The 20,544-nt window shown below is 55.3% G+C and overlaps 1 protein-coding gene and 1 long non-coding RNA gene across 2 annotated transcripts; one reads left to right on the forward strand and one right to left on the reverse strand.

Moving 5' to 3' along the window:
• Positions 1-120: 120 nt before the first annotated feature.
• PAFAH2 (platelet activating factor acetylhydrolase 2) lies at positions 121-10,095 on the reverse strand. Its single transcript, XM_059868784.1, has 10 exons — positions 10,012-10,095; positions 9,704-9,851; positions 9,277-9,372; positions 9,108-9,177; positions 2,677-2,791; positions 1,347-1,460; positions 973-1,064; positions 712-882; positions 453-601; positions 121-221 (listed from the first exon to the last, which is right to left on the reverse strand). The coding sequence occupies exons 1-10, from the start codon at positions 10,093-10,095 to the stop codon at positions 127-129; spliced, it is 1,134 nt and encodes a 377-aa protein (XP_059724767.1). The 3' UTR covers positions 121-126.
• LOC132338862 (uncharacterized) lies at positions 5,642-7,712 on the forward strand. The gene is made up of 3 exons (XR_009489552.1): positions 5,642-5,929; positions 6,105-6,248; positions 7,400-7,712. It is a non-coding gene; the product is annotated as an uncharacterized LOC132338862 (long non-coding RNA).
• Positions 10,096-20,544: the final 10,449 nt, after the last annotated feature.

Genomic DNA, 20,544 nt, shown 5'->3' on the forward strand with positions numbered 1-20,544 from the left:
TGGCACTGAGCACTGTCCCCAGGTCCTGCTCTCCTCAGGGCTCCTCCTGCCCTTCCTGGCTCCTCCATTCCGGGCAAGGAGGAGTCACTTTGCCATTCCCCAGCTCCAGCAGTGCCCTGGGAGCAGCTACAGGTGAGAGCATCCAAAGGGCACATCCGGAGCCACCGAGTCCCCAACACCTTCCAGGAGCTCGTCCCACTGTCCAAACTGCTCCTGCAGCTCTGCACGGGGCACAGGGGATGGCAGGGTTACCACAGCCTCCCCTCCAGGTGACAGGGCCACCACAGCCTCCTCTCCAGGTGACAGGGTTACCACAGCCCCTCCAGGAGGCACCGAGGGGCAGCCACTGCACCCTGTGCCTTGGCAAGAACCAGCTCCCAGCCCCAGAGCCCCCCCAGCCCAGGAGCTGCCCACCCCCCACGCCCCCCCTGTTCCCCCAGCCCGGGCCATACTGAGGTGCCTCTGCAGGAAGGCCAGAGCTGCCTGGCTGGTGATGGCCAGAGCCCTGCGGGGCTCCAGGGTGCCCCTCCTGCCGAAGATGAGGCTGAAGAGCTTCCCAGGGAGGAAGGCAAAGTCGGTCTGGTCCTCGTGCACGGTTCCCCTGCCAGGGGAGGGATGTGCATCAGGGGGACATGCAGCAGGACCCAGAGGTTTTCCTGCTGGGGCACCCACGGGTGCTCCCTGCAGCGGGGGGTGCCTCCCCTGGCTCACAGCACGGTCACAATCCTCGTCTGGCTGTTTCTGGAGCTCAGCCTCTTCATTTTGGCAGCGCTCTCCGGAGTCTGGAACTTCTCAGTGTTGATGAAGAGCACGGGACTGGGCACCTCCGGGTACAGCAGGTTCTCCAGAGGGAACATCCAGGCATCCAGAGCCACGGCACACCTGGAGCAGGACAGGCACCACCATGGCTCCCCTTCCCACCAGGATGAGCCCCGTGTCCCCAGAGCCTCCGCAGTCCCTGCCACGCCTCACCTGAAGCTGGGCTCCTTCACCAAGGCCAGCACTGCTGTCACCCCCCTGAAGGAATGGCCCATGACGGCCACCTTGGTCAGATCAAGGTTGTCCTGCAAAAGGGAGAGGGCTGAGGGCCTGAGCCCAAACCTCACGGCTGCAGGTCTCTGATTAGGGGAGAAAAAGCCAAGGGAAGGCCAGCAGAGTCCCCCTGGAAGGGGGGAGTGCCGTGTCCCACCGCTGCTGTGAGGGGCTGGGGCTGCCCACAGCAAGGAGGTGCCCAGGGGCGGGAGGCTGGGGCTCTGCACAGACCCCTCTTGTGCCAGCAGGAAAAGCCTCAGGCAGCCAGGAGCGATCCTGGGGCACCCAGGGCCCCCCCAGGCCGAGCCTGGTACCTTCAGCACGGAGAGATCCCAGTCCTGGGGGAGGATGCTGGGGGCAGATCTGCCACTGGCGATGCCCTGGAAGAGCCGCAGCGCCCGCACGCACTCCTGTGCTCTCTGGTGAACCTGGAACCATCAGCCCTTCCCGGGTGAGCCCAGCTCCTCCAACCCACAAATCGGGGTCACACTTTCCCCCCAGTGCCCCCCCAGGCCCGTTCCTCCAGTGCTTCTCCCCTGAACTGAACAAACACCAAACCTCGGCGCTGCGGCTCCCGCGGGATACAGCGTGTTTATTGGGGTGGGGTCTTTTGGGGTTTGCTCTTAATTCAGTTAATCTGGCAGCAGAGAGCTGGAAATGACCTAAAGTCTCTGCTCTGGGGAGAAAGCAGAGGAGGGAGAGCCCGGGATCCTCACCAGCTGTCCCTCACAGGAGGACAAACCACCACAGGGACCCCAGAGCCCCTAACCCAGGAGCAAACCTGGGTGTCCCCTGAAACCCAGCTCAGGGGCACCACCCCGGAGCATCCTAAAATCCAAAATGATTCAGGGAGAGGATGCCCTGACTTGGAGCCACTTTGAGGCCACGTCCTTGGCTGCCCTAAGGACACCAGTGCTGCTGTCTGTGCACATTTAAGGTGACAAGTGACAAAGAACTCCAATGAAAACCTCTCTCCTGCTCCCTGAAACACAGAAAATGCCATAATGGAGATTGACCTGGCAATTATTTCCTTCTATTATAATTTCTTTCTCTTTCTCCCTTACCATTTGTGCTCGTGGGTTCAGGAGAAGTGTTTCCCTTTTCTGTGCAATGTGCCATGAGGCAGAGCACACACAAAAATAACAGGCTGGGAGGTGATTTAAGGCTGCCAAAAGCACCTCCGTTCCTAGAGAGCTTTTCCACAACTAATCTTCACTTGCTGCTGTCCTTTTAAATGAGGCAGAAACAAACAGAGGGGGGGAACTTGGCTCAGCAGGAAACCTTCCTGCTCCCCAGCAAGCAGCTGTCCGGGATAATCCCAGAGAGACAAAAATCCGAGTGGGAACAAACCCAGCAGCTGGTGCAGAGCTGGGCTGGGCACAGAGTCCTGCTCTCCCCAGGGCGTGGGGGACATTATGCAGGGCCATAGCAAAGCCCAGCCTGGCTCCTGCTGGACAGACCGACCCCAGGAAACAGACAGAAACAGGCTGAGCAGATTTTTCTCATCTCTGAGGAGAAAGCTCAGCCCCAGCACCGTGGCAATGCAGGATTGGGAAGAGCATCCCCAGGGATGCAGGGCCAGCCTGGCTTGCAGGAAGAATTCCAGCCCTCCCCTCTGCCCACCCTGAAGCCCCAGCCTGGTACCTGCTTGTTTCTGAAATAAAACTCCTTCTGCCCTTGGGGCACCCGCTGGAAGGGGATCCACTCCTCTGTCCCAGCCTCTGCCGGGCAGAAATAGGTGGTGGCAGCAGAGTGGTCCCTGTGGGGCAGGACAGAAGGGGACACCTGTAGGCGAGACTGGGGGTAGCACGGTCGGGACGGATGGAGACGAGAGATCTCTGAAGCCAGGTCGTGGAACTTGCGGTTTATTGCAAAGGGCGTGGGTACAGGGCCCTGCTGGGAGCTGCCAGCTGCAGCTCAGAGCAGGCCCGAGAGAAGAGAAAGGATGAGAAGGTAATAACGTAAAAAGGCAAGAGCTAAGAGCATAGAAAAGTAAGAGCGCAAGAGTAAAAGCAAGAGCCCAAGAGCAAAAGCAAGAGCATAAGAGAGTGAAGTTCCCGTTACAATGCAATATATCATCTTCTGTGTTGAATATTCTGATTCTCACTAACCAATCTAGTACAGCATACAAATCCTATAGCATTTACATACAGCCTATAAGAATCACTACATTACCATATTGTGCTACATTTTAAACTCTAAAAACTACTCTTCAGACCCCTTCTGCCAAGCTGGCAGGATTTGCTCAGACTCTTGGACCTGCCTGCTTGCAGAGGGTCTTGTATCATCAAAAGGGGATTACCTTCAGCCGGCCACACTATTGTTTTCTTCTTGTTCAGTAACTAAGGGATGTCAAAGCTTGCTTTCATTTCAATCTCGCTTATAGTTTCTATATTCTCAAAATCTTTTGCCAGGCAATCATATTTGTAAGGCTTTCTTGTTTCATCTTCCCCAACATCTCCCCCGTTCTGATGAACAACTAAAATATTTGATACTGTCTTACTCGTAATTTTTTGCACACACTGAAGTATACAGGTTACTGCTACTAAAACTACAATTATTACTATTAGAATAATCAAGCCTATTTTACAGAGTTCCTTTAGCCAAGGTGCAAAGCTCCAACCATCAAACAAACTGTCTAACCAAGATGGGTCATCTACTGTGATTTTGTTAGCTAAATCTTTTAGGTTTTGTAGCTGTTTATGAATGGAAACAGAATGGTCAGATAAGTTCATACAACACAATCCTTCAAAATCTTCACAACCAAGCCCATGTGCTAGTAAAAGAAAATCAATGGCAGCTCTGTTTTGTAAAGTGGCATGTCTGACCGCTTCTTCATCTGTCAACAAGTCACTGATTGCAGTAGAGGTGGCATTTACTTCTTTGCTGAGCCAGCACCCTAACTTGTTTAATTGTGTCAATGCAGCTGAGGAACCCCACTGCGGTAGAAAAATGCTTGCAACAATTGATTTTCCAGAGTTCCAAGGGTGAAAATCACTATCACAGTTGTTTTCATATTGATGTCCCCAGGAGGACCTAATCTTTCTGCTTTTCTTTTTGACTACCTCTTTGACACTGGGAGCAATTATTGTAAGTTGTCCCAAGGCACAAGGGCCACCATCTATTTTTGAGGGTATACCTTGCCAGGCTCTGTCTCCACAGATGAGCCAGATTCCTCTAGGGAATCGAATTGGCAGTTTGTTAAAACGATCTGCTTGAGGTTCATCATATGTAAGAAGCTTAGTTTGATTACACCAAGAAGTCATATTGCTATAAGCTGGGTGATAAGGGGTAACGTTTAAATGAGGGCCGTCTTCTCCTAGGAAATGAAAGAAGTAACAGGTATCCATAGTTAATGAGCCTAGGATTTCTAGCTCTTGAAGGTCAGATTTATCAACTTTAGAATTATCAATATAAGTTTGGTGTTTCTGGCTGGGAGTTGGAGATACATGATGATCATCATATGGCCAATATTTCTCAAAAGTAACATTATCAAAACCTTCTGGGAAAGGTACTCCAACTAAACAGGTTGAAAAAGGTTTGTCAGGGCTTGTGTCAGATAGACAGATGGTATCAGAGCTTGCAGAGTTGGCTAAGGCAACCCAGACATTCGTCTTTGGTTGATTTACAGGTAAAGCTTCTGCTTGTGCTGCCTGTGCAGCTGCTCGCACTGTTTGAGCTGTAAGAGCTTTTTCAATTTTTTCTCCTAGAGTTTTTCCAAGTTCATTTGCCTGGATAGTTGCCACTTGCTGTGGACTCCCAATTTTGTTACAGGCATCAATCATTTCAGGCACTGTGGGTTTTTCTTTTCCTAGGGCTTTGATAACTCTTTTACATTCTGCATTGGCATTATTTTCAACAATGTCCCGTATCATTATTGGGTGAGCTATATCATCACCGCATTGCCTTTCTGCTGCTTGGATTACCCGGTCCACAAATGTGGTAAATGGTTCAGACAACTCTTGGCTAATCAGATTATAGGCTTTTTCAAAACTTCCTGCAGGCTGAATTTGCAAAAAGGCTCTGCGAGCCATCTTTTTAATGTCATCTAACGCTGTTTTGGGTAAATTCACTTGATTATCATTCTGATCATCAGGAGGGTCACCAGTCAGCTTAGACATGACAAGGGTACGAAGGTCTGCATCAGAACTTTGTCTATAAGCGGCTAGTACCCCTGTAAGCAGTCTTTTCCATTTGAGTTCCCACAGCATATATTGTGAGTCTGTGAGAATTATGCTAGCGAGATTTTTACAGTCATTTGGTGTGAGTGTATGTCCTTCCAGGGTACTTTTCAGTAGTTGCTTAAAATATGGGGAGCAGATACCACTATCCCTTATTGCTTTTCGCAATTCTTTTATCTCATGAGGTGGGATAGCCACCCATGTTCTAGACCACCAGCTTGCTGGCTGAATAGCACAGGCATAGCTAAAGGATTTAGACTTTCTTCTTTGCAAATCTGGCGTCTGACTTCATGCCAGTCTGTTAGTTGAAAATTATCAAAAGATTTTTGTGAGTTTTCTAATTTTTGGATTAATGCTAGCGGATTTTCAGGGTTTAGAGTCTCATTTTGCATTGAGAAATCTGTCCCAAGCACTGGGGGGACTTGGGAACAGTTCTTTTTCGAAATTCTTTTGTGTTGGGATCAGAGGGTTGACATTTGCAGGGGCAAAATAATTTTCTGTCTGTTCTGGATTTATTAAAGCAGCTGTCATATTCCACCCTCCCCCTCCTCGTTGCACGGTTTGTGTGCATGGATGTGGCTGTGCGGACGAATCGTGATACAAGGTAGTCCCACTCGGTGCTGGGAGAGTGGAAGGAGAATACGCAGTTGGGTGTTCGAGGAGATGCGGTCGTGATTCGGTGCTGCTTTGGTCGGCTGCGGGATGCGGCGGCGGAGGTGCAGGAGGTGGCAGCGGAGGCATATTAGGCATCGGTTGTGCAGGGTTGCGCGCTGCGGAGGGATCTGTCAGTGATGTGGCTGTGGCCGCGTCCTCAAGGTCCGGCAGAGGGAGCGACGCGGAAGGATACAAGCAAGGCGCTGCAGCGACAGTCGGCTGTGGTGCCGTGTGTAGATCCGGCGGGGGCGGGGCCGTGGAGATGGAACTGTTGAGTGTGGCTGATCCCGGAAGCAGCGCTGTGGTTGGATGAGGCGGCGCGGAGTGATATTGGTGGTGCGGCGGTTGTAGCAACTGCGCATGCGTGCGTTGCGTCACTAGGTCAGCGTGGGGAGTCATGATGGCGGTGGCGGGCGGGCCGGGGAGTGCGGGAGGTGGCAGAGCGGCGGAAACGGGAGACAGGGCTGCAGCTGCGGTCGTGGAAGGGAACGATGGGCCGTCAGTGGTTGCAGTAGGCGGCGGAGCCGCGCCATGCAGTAGCTCGGAAGCGGGAGGCTGCGGTGGGGAAGGCACGGCTTGGCCCGGGGCCGCGGTGGCGAGCGGCGGCGGCAGGAGCGGGAAGGCGGCCACGGGCGGCGGCGGGGCAGCCTCGTCAGCGGGCGATGATCCCGGGGTGGCGGGAGGCAGGAGGAGCGGCATGGAGGCGGCGGGAATCTGCTGCGGGGGGGGGGGGGCATGGCGAGCGGTGGGCTAGTCGGTGGCTGGACCGCGGCATGCATCCGCTGGGAGCTCGTAAGCTGGGCTGGGGTGGCTGCCGCCCCGGCGGGCAGGAGCGCCGCTGACGGGAGGCTGGGCTGCAGCGGCGGCAGGCACGGGAGGGGCTGCAGCCACCGGTTTAGCCGCCGCGGCGCCGGTCCGGGATGGCTTGCGGGGCGGCTTGCGGGACTGGGGCGCCCCGGTCCCAGCGCAAGCGGCGCTGCGCTGGGACTGGGGGATTGCGCCGAAACGCCGGCAGGGACGGGGTCAGCCATAGGCGTCTGCTCTGCCGCGGGGACCGTGGGCAGCTCGGGGTGTGCTGCATGCGCTTGAACGGCAGGATAGGGGGGCAGGGGTCCCGCGGTAACGTGCAGAAGGGGCGCTGGGGACGGCAGCGCGGCCGCGGCGGAGGCGGACGGGGCTTGGACCACCACCGGCGCTGGGTTGGCAGGGGCGAGGGGGACTTGGGGGGCGGGAGGAGCGGCTGTACTCGCAGGTAGCTGGGGGGAAGCGGCGGGCCCAGCGGGGCCAGGGAGGGCTGGGGCCGCGGTGACGCTGGGGGGCGGGGCCGCGAGGATGGCGAAACCGGGGGCGGGGACCGCGGTAGCCGGGACCAACGGGATGGCAAAGGCGGGGACGGCGGGAGCGGTGGGAGGGGCTGGGTGGGCGGGTGTTGGAACCGCGAGGGCGGGGGGCGGGGAGGCAGGGGTGAGCAAGACCGCGGGTACCGGAGCCGAAGGGTCCGACGGGGAGGTGGGGGTCGTGTCCTGTTCTAGACTCGCGGCGGCAAGGGGCGGACTCTCAGCGGGACCAGAGCTTGGCGGGGCGACTGCTGCGGGCATCCCCCGTGCAGCAAACAGCTCAACCAGCGCCCTGCAAGCTGGGACTAGCTCTGTGGCAGCTATATCTCGGCGGGAAATACTATTAAAGAGCTTAATTCTAACTGTGTCTCAAAAGTCTCTGGTAAAGACGGCTGAACGGTCAGCATTTGGGAAATTAATTAAAGTCTATTCTAAGAGGTTTTTTAACTCTTGTTTCGGTAATTGACTTGGCATAGAACTCAATAAATGCTTTAGTTGCTTATAGAGATCTCTATCGTGGGCAGAGTGAGTTTGTCTCATTATTAGACTAGTGTGTTACTAACTTCGATGTCGCAGAAGCAGTGTCTTCAATCAGAGCTCCGTCACGGGGGCCTGGTCAGGCACTCCAGTCGGGACTCAGGACGCTGCGTTCAGGACTTTCTTCAGAGTTCCGGTTTTAAGCGTTGCTTGGCAACGACTTTCCGTGCTCGGGACCTTGCAGGTAGGTCTGCACTCACAGCTCCAGTGCGGGCGGTGCTTTGCCGCGCTCGCCTGAGCTCGCTACTCGTGGTAGAGTCCCTCTTTAGAGCTCCGGTTAGTGCTGCTCAGCAACGTCTTTGTGCTCGAGGGATGTCACGGCAAACTTCTTCAAAGAGCTCTAGGTAGCTGCTGTGCGGCAGCGGCCACTCGTGCTCGAGGACTGCTAGGCAATTTCCTCCGAGAGCTCCAGGTAATCGCTACGTAGTAACGACTCCCCGTGCTCGAGGTTTGCCTCGGCAAAATTTAAGAGCTCCGGCTTTCACGCTGCGCAGCAACGGTACGCCGTGCTCACGGTACCTTTAAGGCGGCTATAACTGGTCATTAGTTACCGTGCATGGAGAAGTCTCTTACAGGTGGAAAAGCTGAACTGGCCTTTCGAACACATCTGGGCGCCAATCTGTAGGCGAGACTGGGGGTAGCACGGTCGGGACGGATGGAGACGAGAGATCTCTGAAGCCAGGTGGTGGAACTTGCGGTTTATTGCAAAGGGCGTGGGTACAGGGCCCTGCTGGGAGCTGCCAGCTGCAGCTCGGAGCAGGCCCGAGAAAAGAGAAAGGATGAGAAGGTAATAATGTAAAAAGGCAAGAGCTAAGAGCATAGAAAAGTAAGAGCGCAAGATTAAAAGCAAGAGAACAAGAGCAAAAGCAAGAGCATAAGAGAGTGAAGTTCCCGTTACAATGCAATATATCATCTTCTGTGTTGAATATTCTGATTCTCACTAACCAATCTAGTACAGCATACAAATCCTATAGCATTTACATACAGCCTATAAGAATCACTACATTACCATATTGTGCTACATTTTAAACTCTAAAAACTACTCTTCGGACCCCTTCTGCCAAGCTGGCAGGATTTGCTCAGACCCTTGGACCTGCCTGCTTGCAGAGGGTCTTGTATCATCAAAAGGGGATTACCTTCAGCCAGCCACACCATTGTTTTCCTCTTGTTCAGTAACTAAGGGATGTCAAAGCTTGCTTTCATTTCAATCTCGCTTATAGTTTCTATATTCTCAAAATCTTTTGCCAGGCAATCATATTTGTAAGGCTTTCTTGTTTCCTCTTCCCCAACAGACACCAGCAGTTCCCCCTGGGGCACCGTGTCCCACCAGCCCCAGCACAAACTTGGTGGGGACCTGGGCACACACCTGTGCTCCAGAGCTGCCACCACGAAGCCCCAGGACGCCAGCTCTGTGCAGATTGATGAGTACAAGGTCCCGCAAGGGAGATGGGAGCAGGGGGCTCAGGGCAGGTCTGAGTGGGGCCAGGGAGGGTCCCCACATCCCCATCCCAGCCCTGCTCAGGGCTCAGGTTACCGAAAGGCTCCCAGGCCATGGGAGAAGATGATCAGGGGGTACCCACTGCTGCGGGGCTTGAGGGGCCCATTCCAGCTGACAGGAACTCTGCAGGAGCCTGCAGGAGGAGAAACCCCCAGGAACGGGGAGGGGGACATGGGCAGTGGGTGCCACAGGTCTGAACAGGATGGGGACATGGGCAGTGGGTGCCACAGGTCTGAACAGGATGGGGACATGGGCAGTGAGTGCCACAGGTCTGAACAGGATGGGGACACAGGCAGTGAGTGCCACAGGTCTGAACAGGATGGGGACAGGGGCAGTGGGTTCCACAGGTCCCTGCTCTGCCCAGCTCTGCCTGCAGCACCCACCCAGGCACAGGGCGGGGGGATTGAACCCCACGAGGGGTCCCTGAGGAGCCCCCAGGGTGGGGATGGGGTGTCCCCCCTCACCGATGGCGATGCCGAGCAGGGCGGAGCACCAGCGGCGACCCAGGGTGACATCGGCCAGCCCCCCGCAGTACTTGGGGTGCGGGACCCAGAACGGCTCCGTGGCCCCCACCCGGGGCAGGCATGGGTAGAACAGGCGGAGGAAGAGCCCCTGAGGGAGACAAGGAACGGGGACACGGAGGGGACGGCACAGAGCGGGGTGGCCGTGTCCAAAACCAGCTGGCTGCAGCCACCTTGCTCTGCAGGGAAGCCTGTCCCTGTGCCCATCCTCATCCCTGTGCCCATCCCCATCCCTGTGCCCATCCCCGTACCTGCCGTGTGTGGCCCACCATGACATCCGTGCAGACCACCTGGTGTGGTCCCTGCCCGGGGGGCAGCGCCAGCATCCCCCCCATGCTGCCGAGCCTGGGCAGAGACACGGGGTCAGTGACTGTCCCCCGCCCCAGGGACCCCAACCCGCTCCCTCCTCCCTTCCCCACCCTTCTCCCATCGCCCAGAGCCCCCCCAGCGACCACAAGTTCCACCCCCTCCCAGGGTACAGCCCCTGGGGGCTGCTCAGGGATGACCCCCCCCGTTCATCCTCCGGGACTGGGATCGCTGAGGGTGCTGTCCCCCCGCGGGAAAAGGGGCTGGGGCACAGGGGTCAGTGCGGGGCTGGCACCGCGGCAGGACGGGAGCCGCACTGCGCAGTACTGCCGAACTACAGCTTCCACCGGGCCTCTCCGTGCCACAGGCCCTGGAACACAAACAACGGCCATTTTCCCAGGTAAGCAAAAGTCACCACCTCAGTTTCATGGTGTCAGTTTGCAGGAGGCACTTGGCACTCTCAAACCAGCCTGACTTGGCACTGGTGCCAGCTTTCCTCTGGGAGGCATCCTGCGCAATATGGATTTTTAGGAGCCAGCCGGCCTCTCCGTGCCACAGGCCCTGGAACACAAACAACGGCCATTTTCCCAGGTAAGCAAAAGTCACCACCTCAGTTTCATGGTGTCACTTTGCAGGAGGCACTTGGCACTCTCAAACCAGCCTGACTTGGCACTGGTGCCAGCTTTCCTCTGGGAGGCATCCTGCGCAATATGGATTTTTAGGAGCCAGCCGGACTCTCCGGGCGACACGCCCTGGAACACAAACAACGGCCATTTTCCCAGGGAAGCAAAAGTCACCACCTCAGTTTCATGGTGTCAGTTTGCAGGAGGTACTTGGCACTCTCAAACCAGCCTGACTTGGCACTGGTGCCAGCTTTCCTCTGGCAGGCATCCTGCGCAATATGGATTTTTAGGAGCCAGACGGCCTCTCCGGGCCACAGGCCCTGGAACACAAACAACGGCCATTTTCCCAGGTAAGCAAAAGTCACCACCTCAGTTTCATGGTGTCAGTTTGCAGGAGGTACTTGGCACTCTCAAACCAGCCTGACTTGGCACTGGTGCCAGCTTTCCTCTGGGAGGCATCCTGCGCAATATGGATTTTTTTGAGCCAGCGGGTCTCTCCGGGCCACCTGCCCTGGAACACAAACAACGGCCATTTTCCCAGGTAAGCAAAAGTCACCACCTCAGTTTCATGGTGTCAGTTTGCAGGAGGTACTTGGCACTCTCAAACCAGCCTGACTTGGCACTGGTGCCAGCTTTCCTCTGGGAGGCATCCTGCGCAATATGGATTTTTAGGAGCCAGCCGGCCTCTCCGGGCCACAGGCCCTGGAACACAAACAACGGCCATTTTCCCAGGTAAGCAAAAGTCACCACCTCAGTTTCATGGTGTCAGTTTGCAGGAGGTACTTGGCACTCTCAAACCAGCCTGACTTGGCACTGGTGCCAGCTTTCCTCTGGGAGGCATCCTGCGCAATATGGATTTTTAGGTGCCAGCAGGCCTCTCCGGGCCACACGCCCTGGAACACAAACAACGGCCATTTTCCCAGGTAAGCAAAAGTCACCACCTCAGTTTCATGGTGTCAGTTTGCAGGAGGTACTTGGCACTCTCAAACCAGCCTGACTTGGCACTGGTGCCAGCTTTCCTCTGGGAGGCATCCTGCGCAATATGGATTTTTTGGTACCAGCCGACCGATCCGCGCCCCAGGTTCCTGGAACACAAACAACAGCCATTTTCCCAGGTAAGCAAAAGTCACCACCTCAGTTTCATGGTGTCAGTTTGCAGGAGGCACTTGGCACTCTCAAACCAGCCTGACTTGGCACTGGTGCCAGCTTTCCTCTGGGAGGCATCCTGCGCAATATGGATTTTTTGGTGCCAGCCGGCCACTCCGGGCCACACGCCCTGGAACACAACGGCCATTTTCCCAGGTAAGCAAAAGTCACCACCTCAGTTTCATGGTGTCAGTTTGCAGGAGGTACTTGGCACTCTCAAACCAGCCTGACTTGGCACTGGTGCCAGCTTTCCTCTGGGAGGCATCCTGCGCAATATGGATTTTTAGGAGCCAGCCGGCCTCTCCGGGCCACAGGCCCTGGAACACAAACAACGGCCATTTTCCCAGGTAAGCAAAAGTCACCACCTCAGTTTCATGGTGTCAGTTTGCAGGAGGTACTTGGCACTCTCAAACCAGCCTGACTTGGCACTGGTGCCAGCTTTCCTCTGGGAGGCATCCTGCGCAATATGGATTTTTTGGTGCCAGCCGGCCTCTCCGGGCGACACGCCCTGGAACACAAACAACGGCCATTTTCCCAGGTAAGCAAAAGTCACCACCTCAGTTTCATGGTGTCACTTTGCAGGAGGTACTTGGCACTCTCAAACCAGCCTGACTTGGCACTGGTGCCAGCTTTCCTCTGGCAGGCATCCTGCGCAATATGGATTTTTAGGAGCCAGACGGCCTCTCCGGGCCACAGGCCCTGGAACACAAACAACGGCCATTTTCCCAGGTAAGCAAAAGTCACCACCTCAGTTTCATGGTGTCAGTTTGCCGGAGGTACTTGGCACTCTCAAACCAGCCTGACTTGGCACTGGTGCCAGCTTTCCTCTGGGAGGCATCCTGCGCAATATGGATTTTTAGGTGCCAGCCGGCCTCTCCGGGCCACACGCCCTGGAACACAAACAACGGCCATTTTCCCAGGTAAGCAAAAGTCACCACCTCAGTTTCATGGTGTCAGTTTGCAGGAGGTACTTGGCACTCTCAAACCAGCCTGACTTGGCACTGGTGCCAGCTTTCCTCTGGGAGGCATCCTGCGCAATATGGATTTTTTGGTACCAGCCGACCGATCCGCGCCCCAGGTTCCTGGAACACAAACAACAGCCATTTTCCCAGGTAAGCAAAAGTCACCACCTCAGTTTCATGGTGTCAGTTTGCAGGAGGTACTTGGCACTCTCAAACCAGCCTGACTTGGCACTGGTGCCAGCTTTCCTCTGGGAGGCATCCTGCGCAATATGGATTTTTAGGAGCCAGCCGGCCTCTCCGGGCGACACGCCCTGGTACACAAACAACGGCCATTTTCCCAGGTAAGCAAAAGTCACCACCTCAGTTTCATGGTGTCAGTTTGCAGGAGGTACTTGGCACTCTCAAACCAGCCTGACTTGGCACTGGTGCCAGCTTTCCTCTGGGAGGCATCCTGCGCAATATGGATTTTTTGGTACCAGCCGGCCTCTTCTGCTACACGCCGTGGAACACAAACAACGGCCATTTTCCCAGGGAAGCAAAAGTCACCACCTCAGTTTCATGGTGTCAGTTTGCAGGAGGTACTTGGCACTCTCAAACCAGCCTGACTTGGTACTGGTGCCAGCTTTCCTCTGGGAGGCATCCTGCGCAATATGGATTTTTTGGTGCCAGCCGGCCTCTCCGGGCGACACGCCCTGGAACACAAACAACAGCCATTTTCCCAGGTAAGCAAAAGTCACCACCTCAGTTTCATGGTGTCAGTTTGCAGGAGGTACTTGGCACTCTCAAACCAGCCTGACTTGGCACTGGTGCCAGCTTTCCTCTGGGAGGCATCCTGAGCAATATGGATTTTTTGGTACCAGCCGGCCTCTCCGGGCCACACGCCGTGGAACACAAACAACGGCCATTTTCCCAGGTAAGCAAAAGTCACCACCTCAGTTTCATGGTGTCAGTTTGCAGGAGGTACTTGGCACTCTCAAACCAGCCTGACTTGGCACTGGTGCCAGCTTTCCTCTGGGAGGCATCCTGCGCAATATGGATTTTTAGGAGCCAGCCGGCCTCTCCGGGCGACACGCCCTGGAACACAAACAACGGCCATTTTCCCAGGTAAGCAAAAGTCACCACCTCAGTTTCATGGTGTCAGTTTGCAGGAGGTACTTGGCACTCTCAAACCAGCCTGACTTGGCACTGGTGCCAGCTTTCCTCTGGGAGGCATCCTGCGCAATATGGTTTTAAGGAGCCAGCCGGCCACTCCGGACCACAGGCCGTGGAACACAAACAACGGCCATTTTCCCACGTAAGCAAAAGTCACCACCTCAGTTTCATGGTGTCAATTTGTAGAAGGTACTTGGCACTCTCAAACCAGCCTGACTTGGCACTGGTGCCAGCTTTCCTCTGGGAGGCATCCTGCGCAATATGGATTTTTTTGTGCCAGCCGGCCTCGCTGGGCGACATGCCCTGGAACACAAACAACGGCCATTTTCCCAGGTAAGCAAAAGTCACCACCTCACTTTCATGGTGTCAGTTTGCAGGAGGTACTTGGCACTCTCAAACCAGCCTGACTTGGCACTGGTGCCAGCTTGCCTCTGGGAGGCATCCTGCGCAATATGGATTTTTAGGAGCCAGCCGGCCTCTCCGGGCCACAGGCCCTGGAACACAAACAACGGCCATTTTCCCAGGTAAGCAAAAGTCACCACCTCAGTTTCATGGTGTCAGTTTGCAGGAGGTACTTGGCACTCTCAAACCAGCCTGACTTGGCACTGGTGCCAGCTTTCCTCTGGGAGGCATCCTGCGCAATATGGATTTTTAAGAGCCAGCCGGTCTCTCCGGGCCACCTGCCCTGGAACACAAACAACGGCCATTTTCCCAGGTAAGCAAAAGTCACCACCTCAGTTTCATGGTGTCAGTTTGCAGGAGGTACTTGGCACTCTCAAACCAGCCTGACTTGGCACTGGTGCCAGCTTTCCTCTGGGAGGCATCCTGCGCAATATGGATTTTTAGGAGCCAGCCGGCCTCTCCGGGCCACAGGCCCTGGAACACAAACAACGGCCATTTTCCCAGGTAAGCAAAAGTCACCACCTCAGTTTCATGGTGTCAGTTTGCAGGAGGTACTTGGCACTCTCAAACCAGCCTGACTTGGCACTGGTGCCAGCTTTCCTCTGGGAGGCATCCTGCGCAATATGGATTTTTAGGTGCCAGCCGGCCTCTCCGGGCCACACGCCCTGGAACACAAACAACGGCCATTTTCCCAGGTAAGCAAAAGTCACCACCTCAGTTTCATGGTGTCAGTTTGCAGGAGGTACTTGGCACTCTCAAACCAGCCTGACTTGGCACTGGTGCCAGCTTTCCTCTGGGAGGCATCCTGCGCAATATGGATTTTTTGGTACCAGCCGACCGATCCGCGCCCCAGGTTCCTGGAACACAAACAACAGCCATTTTCCCAGGTAAGCAAAAGTCACCACCTCAGTTTCATGGTGTCAGTTTGCAGGAGGTACTTGGCACTCTCAAACCAGCCTGACTTGGCACTGGTGCCAGCTTTCCTCTGGGAGGCATCCTGCGCAATATGGATTTTTAGGAGCCAGCCGGCCTCTCCGGGCGACACGCCCTGGAACACAAACAACGGCCATTTTCCCAGGTAAGCAAAAGTCACCACCTCAGTTTCATGGTGTCAGTTTGCAGGAGGTACTTGGCACTCTCAAACCAGCCTGACTTGGCACTGGTGCCAGCTTTCCTCTGGGAGGCATCCTGCGCAATATGGTTTTAAGGAGCCAGCCGGCCACTCCGGACCACAGGCCGTGGAACACAAACAACGGCCATTTTCCCACGTAAGCAAAAGTCACCACCTCAGTTTCATGGTGTCAATTTGTAGAAGGTACTTGGCACTCTCAAACCAGCCTGACTTGGCACTGGTGCCAGCTTTCCTCTGGGAGGCATCCTGCGCAATATGGATTTTTAGGAGCCAGCCGGCCTCTCCGGGCCACCTGCCCTGGACCACAAACAACGGCCATTTTCCCAGGTAAGCAAAAGTCACCACCTCAGTTTCATGGTGTCAGTTTGCAGGAGGTACTTGGCACTCTCAAACCAGCCTGACATGGCAGTGGTGCCAGCTTTCCTCTGGGAGGCATCCTGCGCAATATGGATTTTTAGGAGCCAGCCGGCCTCTCCGGGCCACAGGCCCTGGAACACAAACAACGGCCATTTTCCCAGGTAAGCAAAAGTCACCACCTCAGTTTCATGGTGTCAGTTTGCAGGAGGTACTTGGCACTCTCAAACCAGCCTGACTTGGCACTGGTGCCAGCTTTCCTCTGGGAGGCATCCTGCGCAATATGGATTTTTAGGAGCCAGCCGGCCTCTCCGGGCGACACGCCCTGGAACACAAACAACGGCCATTTTCCCAGGTAAGCAAAAGTCACCACCTCAGTTTCATGGTGTCAGTTTGCAGGAGGTACTTGGCACTCTCAAACCAGCCTGACTTGGCACTGGTGCCAGCTTTCCTCTGGGAGGCATCCTGCGCAATATGGATTTTTTGGTACCAGCCGGCCTCTTCTGCTACACGCCGTGGAACACAAACAACGGCCATTTTCCCAGGGAAGCAAAAGTCACCACCTCAGTTTCATGGTGTCAGTTTGCAGGAGGTACTTGGCACTCTCAAACCAGCCTGACTTGGTACTGGTGCCAGCTTTCCTCTGGGAGGCATCCTGCGCAATATGGATTTTTTGGTGCCAGCCGGCCTCTCCGGGCGACACGCCCTGGAACACAAACAACAGCCATTTTCCCAGGTAAGCAAAAGTCACCACCTCAGTTTCATGGTGTCAGTTTGCAGGAGGTACTTGGCACTCTCAAACCAGCCTGACTTGGCACTGGTGCCAGCTTTCCTCTGGGAGGCATCCTGAGCAATATGGATTTTTTGGTACCAGCCGGCCTCTCCGGGCCACACGCCGTGGAACACAAACAACGGCCATTTTCCCAGGTAAGCAAAAGTCACCACCTCAGTTTCATGGTGTCAGTTTGCAGGAGGTACTTGGCACTCTCAAACCAGCCTGACTTGGCACTGGTGCCAGCTTTCCTCTGGGAGGCATCCTGCGCAATATGGATTTTTAGGAGCCAGCCGGCCTCTCCGGGCGACACGCCCTGGAACACAAACAACGGCCATTTTCCCAGGTAAGCAAAAGTCACCACCTCAGTTTCATGGTGTCAGTTTGCAGGAGGTACTTGGCACTCTCAAACCAGCCTGACTTGGCACTGGTGCCAGCTTTCCTCTGGGAGGCATCCTGCGCAATATGGTTTTAAGGAGCCAGCCGGCCTCTCCGGGCCACAGGCCGTGGAACACAAACAACGGCCATTTTCCCACGTAAGCAAAAGTCACCACCTCAGTTTCATGGTGTCAATTTGTAGAAGGTACTTGGCACTCTCAAACCAGCCTGACTTGGCACTGGTGCCAGCTTTCCTCTGGGAGGCATCCTGCGCAATATGGATTTTTTTGTGCCAGCCGGCCTCGCTGGGCGACATGCCCTGGAACACAAACAACGGCCATTTTCCCAGGTAAGCAAAAGTCACCACCTCACTTTCATGGTGTCAGTTTGCAGGAGGTACTTGGCACTCTCAAACCAGCCTGACTTGGCACTGGTGCCAGCTTTCCTCTGGGAGGCATCCTGCGCAATATGGATTTTTAGGAGCCAGCCGGCCTCTCCGGGCCACCTGCCCTGGACCACAAACAACGGCCATTTTCCCAGGTAAGCAAAAGTCACCACCTCAGTTTCATGGTGTCAGTTTGCAGGAGGTACTTGGCACTCTCAAACCAGCCTGACTTGGCACTGGTGCCAGCTTTCCTCTGGGAGGCATCCTGCGCGATATGGATTTTTTGGTACCAGCCGGCCTCTCCGGGCGACACGCCCTGGAACACAAACTAGGGCCATTTTCCCAGGTAAGCAAAAGTCACCACCTCAGTTTCATGGTGTCAGTTTGCAGGAGGTACTTGGCACTCTCAAACCAGCCTGACTTGGCACTGGTGCCAGCTTTCCTCTGGGAGGCATCCTGCGCAATATGGATTTTTTGGTGCCAGCGTGCCTCTCCAGGCCACAGGGCCTGGAACACAAACAACGGCCATTTTCCCAGGTAAGCAAAAGTCACCACCTCAGTTTCATGGTGTCAGTTTGCAGGAGGTACTTGGCACTCTCAAACCAGCCTGACTTGGCACTGGTGACAGCTTTCCTCTGAGAATCATCCTGCGCAATATGGATTTTTTGGTGCCAGCCGGCCTCTCCGGGCCACAGGCCCTGGAACACAACGGCCATTTTCCCAGGTAAGCAAAAGTCACCACCTCAGTTTCATGGTGTCAGTTTGCAGGAGGTACTTGGCACTCTCAAACCAGCCTGACTTGGAACTGGTGCCAGCTTTCCTTTGGGAGGCATCCTGCGCAATATGGATTTTTTGGTGCCAGCCGGCCTCTCCGGGCCACAGGCCCTGGAACACAAACAACGGCAATTTTCCCAGGTAAGCAAAAGTCACCACCTCAGTTTCATGGTGTCAGTTTGCAGGAGGTACTTGGCACTCTCAAACCAGCCTGACTTGGCACTGGTGCCAGCTTTCCTCTGGGAGGCATCCTGCGCAATATGGATTTTTAGGAGCCAGCCGGCCTCTCCGGGCCACAGGCCCTGGAACACAAACAACGGCCATTTTCCCAGGTAAGCAAAAGTCACCACCTCACTTTCATGGTGTCAGTTTGCAGGAGGCACTTGGCACTCTCAAACCAGCCTGACTTGGCACTGGTGCCAGCTTTCCTCTGGGAGGCATCCTGCGCAATATGGATTTTTTGGTATCAGCCGGCCTCTCCCTGCGACACGCCCTGAAGCACAAACAACGGCCATTTTCCCAGGTAAGCAAAAGTCACCACCTCAGTTTCATGGTGTCAGTTTGCAGGAGGTACTTGGCACTCTCAAACCAGCCTGACTTGGCACTGGTGCCAGCTTTCCTCTGGGAGGCATCCTGCGCAATATGGATTTTTAGGAGCCAGCCGGCCTCTCCGGGCCACAGGCCCTGGAACACAAACAACAGCCATTTTCCCAGGTAAGCAAAAGTCACCACCTCAGTTTCATGGTGTCAGTTTGCAGGAGGTACTTGGCACTCTCAAACCAGCCTGACTTGGCACTGGTGCCAGCTTTCCTCTGGGAGGCATCCTGCGCAATATGGATTTTTAGGAGCCAGCCGGCCTCTCCAGACCCCAGGCCCTGGAACACAAACAACAGCCATTTTCCCAGGTAAGCAAAAGTCACCACCTCAGTTTCATGGTGTCAATTTGTAGAAGGTACTTGGCACTCTCAAAGCAGCCTGACTTGGCACTGGTGCCAGCTTTCCTCTGGGAGGCATCCTGCGCAATATGGATTTTTTGGTGCCAGCCGGCCTCGCTGGGCGACATGCCCTGGAACACAAACAACGGCCATTTTCCCAGGTAAGCAAAAGTCACCACCTCACTTTCATGGTGTCAGTTTGCAGGAGGTACTTGGCACTCTCAAACCAGCCTGACTTGGCACTGGTGCCAGCTTTCCTCTGGGAGGCATCCTGCGCAATATGGATTTTTTGGTGCCAGCCGGCCTCGCTGGGCGACATGCCCTGGAACACAAACAACGGCCATTTTCCCAGGTAAGCAAAAGTCACCACCTCACTTTCATGGTGTCAGTTTGCAGGAGGTACTTGGCACTCTCAAACCAGCTTGACTTGGCACTGGTGCCAGCTTTCCTCTGGGAGGCATCCTGCGCAATATGGATTTTTAGGAGCCAGCCGGCCTCTCCAGACCACAGGCCCTGGAACACAAACAACAGCCATTTTCCCAGGTAAGCAAAAGTCACCACCTCAGTTTCATGGTGTCAGTTTGTAGAAGGTACTTGGCACTCTCAAAGCAGCCTGACTTGGCACTGGTGCCAGCTTTCCTCTGGGAGGCATCCTGCGCAATATGGATTTTTTGGTGCCAGCCGGCCTCGCTGGGCGACATGCCCTGGAACACAAACAACGGCCATTTTCCCAGGTAAGCACAAGTCACCACCTCACTTTCATGGTGTCAGTTTGCAGGAGGCACTTGGCACTCTCAAACCAGCCTGACTTGGCACTGGTGCCAGCTTTCCTCTGGGAGGCATCCTGCGCAATATGGATTTTTTGGTACCAGCCGGCCTCTCCGGGCGACACGCCCTGGAACACAAACAACGGCCATTTTCCCAGGTAAGCAAAAGTCACCACCTCAGTTTCATGGTGTCAGTTTGCAGGAGGCACTTGGCACTCTCAAACCAGCCTGACTTGGCACTGGTGCCAGCTTTCCTCTGGGAGGCATCCTGCGCAATATGGATTTTTAGGAGCCAGCCGGCCTCTCCGGGCCACCTGCCCTGGACCACAAACAACGGCCATTTTCCCAGGTAAGCAAAAGTCACCACCTCAGTTTCATGGTGTCAGTTTGCAGGAGGTACTTGGCACTCTCAAACCAGCCTGACATGGCAGTGGTGCCAGCTTTCCTCTGGGAGGCATCCTGCGCAATATGGATTTTTAGGAGCCAGCCGGCCTCTCCAGACCACAGGCCCTGGAACACAAACAACGGCCATTTTCCCAGGTAAGCAAAAGTCACCACCTCAGTTTCATGGTGTCAGTTTGCAGGAGGTACTTGGCACTCTCAAAGCAGCCTGACTTGGCACTGGTGCCAGCTTTCCTCTGGGAGGCATCCTGCGCAATATGGATTTTTTGGTGCCAGCCGGCCTCGCTGGGCGAC

The sequence above is a fragment of the Haemorhous mexicanus genome, chromosome 27, assembly GCF_027477595.1.
Source record: "Haemorhous mexicanus isolate bHaeMex1 chromosome 27, bHaeMex1.pri, whole genome shotgun sequence".
NCBI classification, from domain to species: Eukaryota; Metazoa; Chordata; class Aves; order Passeriformes; family Fringillidae; genus Haemorhous; species Haemorhous mexicanus.

Coding starts and splice junctions, on each gene's coding strand:
- PAFAH2 (XM_059868784.1), bottom strand. CDS start 10,095: ATGGGGGGGATGCTGGCGCTGCCCCCCGGGCAGGGACCACACCAGGTG. Junction 883..972: donor GTGAAGGAGCCCAGCTTCAG/GTGAGGCGTGGC, acceptor GTCCTGCTCCAG/GTGTGCCGTGGCTCTGGATG. Junction 222..452: donor CTTCCTGCAGAGGCACCTCA/GTATGGCCCGGG, acceptor TGCCCCGTGCAG/AGCTGCAGGAGCAGTTTGGA.